At 41.8% G+C, this 10,253-nt stretch overlaps 1 protein-coding gene across 3 annotated transcripts in view; it reads right to left on the bottom strand.

Moving 5' to 3' along the window:
- Positions 1–1,686: 1,686 nt before the first annotated feature.
- The window catches only part of EVC (EvC ciliary complex subunit 1), a 50,134-nt gene continuing 41,567 nt past the window's right edge, over positions 1,687–10,253 (bottom strand). For all 3 annotated transcript variants that reach the window (XM_054633331.2, XM_077177708.1, XM_077177709.1), the window contains 7 exons: positions 9,381–9,587; positions 8,471–8,615; positions 7,481–7,583; positions 5,370–5,496; positions 5,026–5,119; positions 3,636–3,747; positions 1,687–2,617 (listed from right to left, as the gene is read on the bottom strand). In XM_054633331.2, coding sequence (XP_054489306.2) covers positions 2,536–2,617; positions 3,636–3,747; positions 5,026–5,119; positions 5,370–5,496; positions 7,481–7,583; positions 8,471–8,615; positions 9,381–9,587 — 870 coding nt within the window. In that variant the 3' untranslated portion in view covers positions 1,687–2,535. The remainder of the gene's footprint in view (positions 2,618–3,635; positions 3,748–5,025; positions 5,120–5,369; positions 5,497–7,480; positions 7,584–8,470; positions 8,616–9,380; positions 9,588–10,253) is intronic.

Raw genomic sequence — 10,253 nt, 5'->3', positions numbered from 1 at the left:
TTGGGAGGTGCCTGACCCTGGACCTGTGGGGACTGGCAGGGATCACACTGAGCACAGGGGCACCCCTGGGGACTGGCAGGGATGGCACTGAGTACAGGGACACCCGTGGGGACTGGCAGGGATGGCACTGAGCACAGGGACACCCCTGGGGACTGGCAGGGATGGCACCGAGCACAGGGACACCCCTGGGGACTGGCAGGGATGGCACTGAGCACAGGGACACCCCTGGGGACTGGCAGGGATGGCACTGAGCACAGGGACACCCCTGGGGACTGGCAGGGATGGCACTGAGCACAGGGACCCTCCTGGGGACTGGCAGGGATGGCACTGAGCACAGGGGACTGGCAGGGATGGCAGCGAGCACAGGGGCACCCCTGGGGACTGGCAGGGATGACACCGAGCACAGGGGCACCCCTGGGGACTGGCAGGGATGGCAGCGAGCACAGGGACACTCCTGGGGACTGGCAGGGATGGCAGCGAGCACAGGGACCCTCCTGGGGACTGGCAGGGATCACACTGAGCACAGGGACACTCCTGGGGACTGGCAGGGATGGCAGCGAGCACAGGGACACTCCTGGGGACTGGCAGGGATCACACTGAGCACAGGGGAACCCTTGGGGACTAGCAGGGATGGCAGCGAGCACAGGGACACCCCTGGGGACTGGCAGGGATGGCAGCGAGCACAGGGACACCCCTGGGGACTGGCAGGGATGGCACTGAGCACAGGGGACTGGCAGGGATGGCAGCGAGCACAGGGGACTGGCAGGGATGGCACCGAGCACAGGGACACTCCTGGGGACTGGCAGGGATGGCAGCGAGCACAGGGGACTGGCAGGGATGGCAGCGAGCACAGGGGCACCCGTGGGGACTGGCAGGGATGGCACCGAGCACAGGGGACTGGCAGGGATGGCAGCGAGCACAGGGGCCCTCCCTGGCTCCCTCCCGGAGCTCCCTGCCCGCCTCCTCCCCCTGCGAGGGGCTGCGAGCACCGCGGGCTGCCCGGGAGAGGGCACTGCTGCCCTGCTTTTGGGACAGTCCCCGCTCCTAATTCAGAGAAAAAGCCATTTCCAGCCGGGCCGGCCAAAGCACAGCACAGGGTAATGACAAAGCCTCTCGAGTGATTCTGCTGCACCCCGAGTGTGGCAGGAACTGTGCTGCCCCGAGGGGTTTGGAGCATCATCTGCTCTAATGGTAACAGCTCCCTGTGCCCTGTGTACACAGAGCACTGCAGAGTGAAACATGTGCAACAATCCTATGTAAATACATTGATTTGGTTACCAAAAAAAAACCCCAAAAACAAAAACAAAACCACCAAAAAAACCTCCCACCCTTCAAAAAACCCCACCAAAAAAATACCAACCCTAAAAGAACAAGCAGCAACTAAAATGTTAAAATCCAGACTGGGAAGGCAGAGAGATACCATGAAGTGCTGAAAATGCCAGAATCAAATGCTTGAAAGGGTACAACTTAAAAATTATTTTTACAGCTGAGATGAAAATGAACCATTTAACACACGTGTGTAACTGGCCTGGTGAACTCGTTTGTACAGCAGCACTTTTGTCTGAGGCAAACTGTGTAACTGATGTAGGACCTTCCATCTTCCACCAAAGGAAAACCTTTTCATTAGCAAAATATATGTTTATTTTTGAAAAGGCAGAATACTCCCACTTCATGAAAGCTGTAGGATTGCTTAAATGGGGCAATTTATTACACAACACAGGTGCTCTGTACAGCCAGTAAGAATTAACTGCTTTGCATAACAAGAATTTCCCATAGGAAATGTAATGAGCATAACAAAGTACACTGGAAACAAAGGGGTGCACTTAAGGAAGAAGACCAGAAACTGAAGCATAAATAGTGAAAGAGTTAACCAGTTTTCTCTCATTTTCTTTAAAACTAACAATTTGAATTCTAGCACAAAGGCAGAGAAACAGACATTTAAAAATCTTTGTACAAATTTTAAAAAGCGTACATAGGAGTGGAAGCACAAAAATATAACAAAAGAGAAACCAAATGTCATCTTTTGATCTGTCAGTACCATCTGAAGCCTGTTTACATATTCTCTACATTTTTATCTCCTTTCCTTAGGTCAAAGTAGCATTCACAAAAAAGAATGCTACTGTGTACCACATCTCAGGCTCAAAAGTAAACAGTACATCACTCTTGTGATGAAACCTTACTGAGACACACTGACCTGGGCCCAGTGTGCACCTGTTCTCCTACAGGTGCACTATCCTCAGATTTATTCCAAATCTAAAACTGTCTCCCCAGCACATTACCCAAGCAGTCTCAAAGAGCTTGTATTAAAGACTTCCTTGTTTTCCCTCTTACCAAAACCAAGAGGGAATGTTTTATTAACAGCTAAAGGAAGTTGGGATTGATTCTTGGTCTGCAGCTAAAAAAGATGTATGAGTTATTATTGATTTTCTTCATTGTTCCTCAGCAAAGCAGCTCAGTAAGTACCTACAGCTGCTGAGATTCCCCAGAAGGATGCCTTGGTACACTGTGTTCAGACAGCTCAGACAAAAGCTTTTACTACCTGCTGCCTTTCTTTTTTAACATCTTTGAGTTTTTCCTCGGTTCAGTCTCCCCTTCATGTGAACTCTGTGGCATCTCTCTGAAAGAATAAGTAAGAAAAAGACAACAAAATTGCAGACAGTTTTTAAAACGCTCTACTTCTCTCCTAAACTAAATTAATTTTGGTAAAAGAAAGGCTCCTGCTATATAACTTCTGCAGTCACTGGTTTCAGTGCCTCTGTTGGGGCTGCCAACACAAAGTTGCAAACCCATAAACGTTCCTTTGTTGGGTCCCTGCTCCCTGCACACGCATCCCTCGTCGGCTGTGGGAAAGGAGTGTGTGAAAGGGGTTGATGCCATCAGGGAAAGGAGCCATCTCCTGAAGTCAGTCCCAGGCTGAGGTCACTCAGGGGATAAATACTTTTCCCCAAAGGCCTGTGGCTCCTGAGAACCAACTGTTTGCTTTGCCTGTCAGCAGGATTTTCTCTGCTCAATATATCAAGGCGCAGCAACCAGCTGGCTGGTTTGATCTGCCCGTGGTAATCAGCTGGCATCTTTCAGGTTTGCAGCCACTTCTCCTCCAGTTAGCACCCCAGCACAAGCCAACTGAAACATCTATCAAGAAAATCATTGTTAGAGCTGCTACCCTCATCAGCCAAAGGCTGGAGCTTGCCTTTGTTCCTGAAATAAAGGTGGAAGTTGAAAGCCTAAATACCACAGACCATATTTTGGTTGCTACAATTCAGCCTAGTTCCTTTGAATTCACTTGTCTCTGCTGATTTATGCTGTCTGTGACTAAGGTTTAAATAAAACTAAATAAAGGAAATTTGGAAACAGTATTTCTCATTTCTATACCTTTGATCAAAGCTATTTATAAAATATATAGCAGTACAGACAAGAAAATAAAGATGAATTTCCTATGTTCAAAAAATATTATTGGGCAAAAAAGCTTAAGTACATGTGGAAAGTAAATATTAAGGAAGATCAGCTAATGCAGGCATTATGTTTTAAGTCTGACTGACATCTTGTTAAAAAGTAAGTTTTGCAGTTTTTGTATTAAAAAAGGATTCTTTTATAAATAGCTTTTCACATACCATTATTTTTAGTCTGTAACATACCTGCATAAGCCAGAAGTTATTCCATGGGGTTCTTGAATATTTTCATGAGAATCATCTTTTTCTGCTGGTTCAGGTGACTGGAAGGTTTGTCTTTTGGAATTTGCTTTTTCACCTGAATTGCCAAATGCAATAGATTAAAAAAAAAAAAAGAATCACAAATAGTAGAGCTTGTTTGGTTTTGATTAACCTGAAGCAAAAAGTTACACTCTAACTTTTCATACATACCTGTTATTGTTCCAAGGAAATCACTTCACTTTACATTAGCCCAGCACACTGCTTTTTTACCACTGGTCAGTTCTCACACAGCAGACTGTGAACTGCCACACTTGCTGAACACTGAAGTGAGTTTCCATGTGGTGCAACAGTTGAAAGCCCTATCATATATTTTCTTAGCAAGTAACTGAAAATGGCCTTTTATTACCACCAAGCAGAAGAAAAGCTGGTTCATATTTCTGAGTGATTTGAATCAGAACGTGATGTTAAAAATTCACTGCTTTGAGCGCCCTGACCGTGCAGTCACGGTGCCTACCAAGGCAAACAATTCTGCACACCTGAGAAACAACAGCTGGGGAGAAAGACTTCAAAAGTGTGCAGGGAGTGACCTGCTTTTCCCTTTCAGGCACCCATGCTGCCTTTCAGCATCCTTCAAATGCAACGCCATATGTTTCATTCTGATAATGACAGAAAGATTGCACGGCTCAAAGGATGACACTTGTACACTGCATCTGAAACGTGCACTAGGAAACACAACTGCTATTCTAAAAATTTGTCCCTAAGTAGCTTTTGAAGAATGAATTAGTATAATTTGTCAAAACTACAATAAATTCATAAAAATAGATCAAGCTTCCTGATTTTGAGTACATGTGTGGGAGGCAATTCTTCCACTCTGCCAGGAGAAGGAAAACCGGGTGATTGAACTCTGCTGTTCTCCCATGGATTGAGCAGTTGAGGTGAACAGAGCTGTTTTTAAAGGAATGACAAAGACATGAAAAATGTTTTGGTTTCAGCAGGGCAAGGCCTCACCTGAGTGGGCACAATGTAATCTATAGGTTAAAGGCTGCTCTGAAGTGAGGAAAGGTGGCACTTGTTTGTGGCTTCAGAAAAATGCAAAAGAGAGTAGTCCAAAACACCTACTTGTCAAATGTTAATACAAATGGAAAAGGCAGAAAACTGGTAAGGTGCTCTTTTCCCTAAATTTGAAATCTACTCACACTGCTCTGCTGGAGAACTGGGTGACCTTGAAAGGTTTCATTACTTTTCTACATCCCAGTTAGGGAAATGGCACTGATGAAAAATCTCTCCTGAAACTCCAATGTGTTATACTGCAAAATCTGCACTGATTTGTGGAAATATGTGGGTTTTTTTCTGAACAATTCAGGATGGTACCAACCTGCTGGCTTGCTCCTTTTGGAAGGCTTCTTCTTCACAGTCAGTGGAACTCGGGTCAGCACAGCCAACTCACTCACAAAGTCCTGCTCTGCTTCCTGCATGCAAGGACAGAGCAGCAATCACTCAACACAACACAGCTCAGCTCTGTGTTATTTTATTACATGTGGCACAACAAAGCAGGCACATCACTGCAGAAACACAGGAAACAATATGGGAAACAATCAGGGAAGTGTTCCTACAAGACAGAGATGAATCCCAGCACTCATTCCAACTAGGCTAGCAAAGAGACCCCTACAATTTGTCCCATGTTTCTCCACTGAATGCTTAGATCCATGAACCATTTACCCTTAGCTGATTCTCCAGCTCAGCTCCCAGGTGGTGCAATCCCAGCAGCTTCTGTTTCAGAGACTCCAGACGAATTTGCTGCCGCAGTTCAAACTGAGCCAAAATCTTGTTCTGCTGCAGCACTATCCTGGTCAGAGAAATATAAATGTATAGATGTTGTTCAGTGCAAGGGAGGAATACAATCCTGTCAAAGTCTATTTAGAAGGTTTTGTAGACAGAAAGGCTCATTAACAGTATTGGCCCAGCCAACTTCTGTTGGGACAGAAAATTTTGTGGTAGATTTTTAAATTTACTTATTTTAGTAACCTGCCTTGGCTGTCCATAGAACACAAGGTTCTTTTGGAGGTAGGAATTACAGGAGTTTGCAGCGTCCATACCTGGATTTTGGGAACTGGAATTCAGCTCTAAAGTTGAAACCTGCTTTCAAAACCACTGTATGTTTCTAGGATCAGTTTTACTGCCTGCTTGCCAAGGGGCCAAGGCAAACAATGTTCAAAGATCTGTTCAAAGATCAGGTGTGAGAACAAGGAATTAAGAATTAGGCATTTCATCCAGGCCTCTTCAGTACTGAGCCATCATCAGAACCAGAATGAGCCATCATCAACATGGTAATTCAAAATTTGGGAATTGAAAGCATTAACTGCTGAATTCTTCACTTGTTTTACATTTCTGGTAAAAGATTATTATTATTACAGTACAACCTGAATGGCTGCAACTTTGGTGCATCTGTATTTCTTCTGTTTTCTTGCCTGGTCTACCTTAAAGCAATGCTGCCAATCACCCATCAAATTCCTCAGGGAAGGAGGTGACACAAATCCTTTCTGACATTTACACTTAATGAAGTTGCTACTGTAATGCTCACTGCTTACAGAGGTTACCTTTCAACATCTGCTTTTTGAACTCACACTCCTAACCTTGCACCAAGGGCAAAAAGAAATAAAACAATAAAACAATGTCGAGTTTATAGGAGTTGGACAAATTAATGTAAACTTTATATTTAATTTACAAAGCACTAGACCATAAAAGAAATCATAATGACAATAGGAAAATGGGTTTGATTACTGATTATTATGGTATCAGCTTAGATGCTGCATAGCTACATTCTTCAATCCCACATTTCTGCTTCTGTGAAGGCAAATTTTACTGTATTTTGTTTAAAGATACTAGAATAGATTACAGGAGAAAAAACAAATGACAAAACAGCTGGAAAGTGAATTTGTATGTCACAATAAATGATAAATTTGATAATGAATAACTAACAGATCATTTATGAAGTCCTTTATTACATAAATCCATTTCTTTACTAACTCAAGCAGGGATAAAAAAGTGGGCAATGATATCTTTCAGTTTAGAAGAAACAGAATGTCTAAAGAAAGATTTAACCTCTTTACAGTGTCAAAATTGAAGCTGTTGTATTTTGCTGAATAATAAACCAAGAGTAAAGATATAAAATGATTACAAAAATGTATCATGTACATGACAAGCCATAGACCTCTTTATGACAACTTATGCCTTTTTAATTGCAGTGCTTTTTGTCAGGACTTAATTTTCATTTAATCAGTAATTAATTAAATATGATTCTTATTTAACTAACATTTGAGGGATTCCACTCTAAATTTAGGGCAAGTAATCTTGATTTTCCAAGGCATTCACTGAAGCCTTCTTTCCACTTTGAGTATTTTTTGGGCTTCAAGCATTTTCTCCTCATTATGGTAAATGTTTTCTCCACAGCAAACTAACAAACACTTTTGATGTTCAAAGTAAAAGGATGGGATGTAATGAATTACATTCAGTACTGGTTCCCATCCCACATTTATGTTAAATTTCTTTAAAAATTTGGCATATGTTTTGGCATTGTATTTCATTCTCTCTTTTCAAACTGCCTAAGTATAGTTCTCCAATCTGTAACTAATGACCATCAAAAAGTTTATTTAATAAGAAAGTAATTCTCTGAGATCAAAGGGCAGACATCATTTGGCAATAGGTATTTCTTTTCCATCAAAGAGAAGTATAAAATGCAAACTGAAGACATTTATTCAGCTAGACATTCATGCAGATCTGCAATCACTCACAAAGTTTAAATAGACAGCAATGCTGCTGCCTGGTCTAACCTTTGGTGGACCGTGGATGACACATTTAGGAGGCCTTTGGTGTGTTTTTCTTTCAATGCCAGTTCATTCTCTTTATTCTTCAGTCTGATCCTTTCATTTCCCTCTGTTGAAATAACATTTTTGAAAAATTTTCTGCTCAAAATTAAAAACTCTGAGTTGTGACAACCTTCATCACAAATTAATCCTGATGCTAGGTAGCCTTTCCAAACTTACTGCTCCTTAGGGATATCAAGTACTTCTTACACACTCTGCCACTGTGATCTGCTGCAAAGAGAATACTTTGTGCATCATTTAGATGAGATAGGAATGTCATGGCATTCCTGTTTACCTACTTCTCCCACTAGGCTAACTGATTAACATGGAATTCAAAGCAGAAATTTTCTAAAAAGACCTTGATGCCTTAAGCAAGAACTGTATTACCTAAACAAAAAATGCATTCTAAAGAAAACCCTCCACTCAGATGTGACTTATTCCTGGGTATGCCCAGCTTCACAAGCTGTCCCTCAACTGACAGGAAACTATTCTGGTTACTTTCACAAATGCTCACACTCTGTGACTGAGTGCTTATGTGCTGACCATGCTCCTGACTCTGCTCCTGCACTCCTGCCTGGCAGCAAGGCTTCATCTGACAGACAAAACCTTGCACCACTCTATTGAAATTAAACAGGAGGGAGATGGATGGGTTTGTAACAGATCAGGGTACATAACCTTCATCTGGGGAGCACCCAACCTTTTCTGAACACTCAGAGGGGCTGACAGGCCCTTTCCTTCCACCTGCACCATCAGGGAGCAGTTACTGAGTGTACCCAGGGCTGGGCTGGCTGTGAGAGGGGAGGTACTCCCCACCTTTCCTCCTGTGACTGTGCCTGGCAGGCTAAATTCAGATTTACTAGGTCAAGGGATGCCAGAAGAAGCAAAATCCTCTAACCTTACACTAAGCACACATACTGGGAAACAAAATTGTCTTAAAGTTGTCAGTATCATACAAACCTTGTAAGGATTTTAGATATTGAAGCTTTTTTCCCTCATAATCTTCTGTGATTTTTCCTAAATGCTGGTAGTAGTTTTGCACCAGTCTATTGATATTATTGCTGGTCCCATATACACTTTCAACAGCAGATTCCACCAGTCTCTCCTGTATCACACAGTACAAGTCACAATTAATTTCCAAGCCCAAAAGTGTTTTGATCTGTTTAAAGAAACCACATAGCTAATTTGGTATGTGCACACGAAATTGTGAATTTAAAATGTGGCTTTAAAAATGGGGCAGACTGAGATACTGAGAACCATGCAACATTTCAACATGAAAAATTGCAGCAAAACCTTCCTAATTTGCCTCATCTCCATCTGGGAAGTGGTCATTCCCCTATCCATTCAATCTCTACAGCCCATTTTAACAATCAAGCCAACTGCCAGCAAAGCAAGCTAATCTATGTGTAGCTCTGTTGTGACATTTCCATTACACAGAAAATCCAAATATTTACTTTGGAAAAAATTATTCATCTGTGATGTAAGTTTTAATTTTATTTAATTATTTATCTTTGAATTAATATTAAGCTGGTAGAATGCAAAGTATTAATTAGTCACAAACCCTTTATCAATAGAAAATAATCTCAATTTTTTTCTTCTTTCTGTTATTCTCTGCCATTAACAGTTGTGACAATTTTTTTCCTGTTCCAGTGTTTGACTTAAAACCTGTTTTGGCTGCTGTAGCAAATACTGTGCTGCTACATAAACTAGCTTGCAAGTACTTTGCAAATTATGCTCAGTTTTAACACAGGTCCTAAGGGTTTTCTGCTGATACTTCCAGGCATAGGTTAATGCATACATTAAATTGCTTTCCATCTGTGCAAGGTAGCCCTGGTTTTGTCTGGAAAATTGCTATTGACCATTTCCATACCTTGAAGTCCTGTTCATGATCTGAACTCTTTTTTCCAGCTTCCCCTCGAGCATACTGCAGCAGAGTCTGCCCAATCACCTGCTCCATGTGCTGCTGAAGAAACTGAAGAGCTTCTTGGATTTCTGTGACTAGCTGCTGGTGAAATTCTAAATTGATTTCTTGTGTTTCTTCCTCAAGCTTCTCCTCCTCTTCACGGATGTGGGACTCCTGGCAATCAGACAATAAGACAGCACTGCCATTTAAATATGTTAACAATTGTAGTCAGCTTCACTTTGAAATAAAGTCCTGCACCCATTCAGAATGTTATAGTTTTAGCAATTATAATAACATAACTTACAGAGGAAGTTTGTACAGTCATTTAACACATTTGTCATTCAACAGAACTATAGCCTCTGTCATGATATGTACAGTTGTGGTATTTGCTGGGTCCCCAGGGTGAAGGATGAATTGAGAATCTGACTCTATCTTCTCAGAAGGCTAATTTATTATTTCATAATATTATATTATATAAAAGAATGCTATACTGAAACTATACTAAAGAATAGAGAAAGGATCTTACAGAAGGCATAACAAGATATTAATTAAAAACTTGTGACTGACTCCTCGGAGTCTGACACAGCTGGATGGTGATTGGTCATTAAGTAAAAACAATTCACATATTGGATAAACAATCTCCAAAGCACATTCCAAAGCAGCAAATACAGGAGAAGCAAAGGAGATAATATTGTTTTCATTTCTCTCTGAGGCTTCTCAGCTTCCCAGGAGAAAAATCCTGGGCAAAGGGATTTTTCAGAAAATATGACACTGACATAGAATAAAAACTGCATCCTGTCCTATTAGTCACTCCTAAGTGATGTATTCCCCTGTATGAGA

The sequence above is a fragment of the Agelaius phoeniceus genome, chromosome 4 (assembly GCF_051311805.1).
Source record: "Agelaius phoeniceus isolate bAgePho1 chromosome 4, bAgePho1.hap1, whole genome shotgun sequence".
Taxonomy (NCBI): domain Eukaryota; kingdom Metazoa; phylum Chordata; class Aves; order Passeriformes; family Icteridae; genus Agelaius; species Agelaius phoeniceus.
Note: the sequence above shows the minus strand (reverse complement) of the source record. Positions and strands in the feature narration are given on the sequence as shown.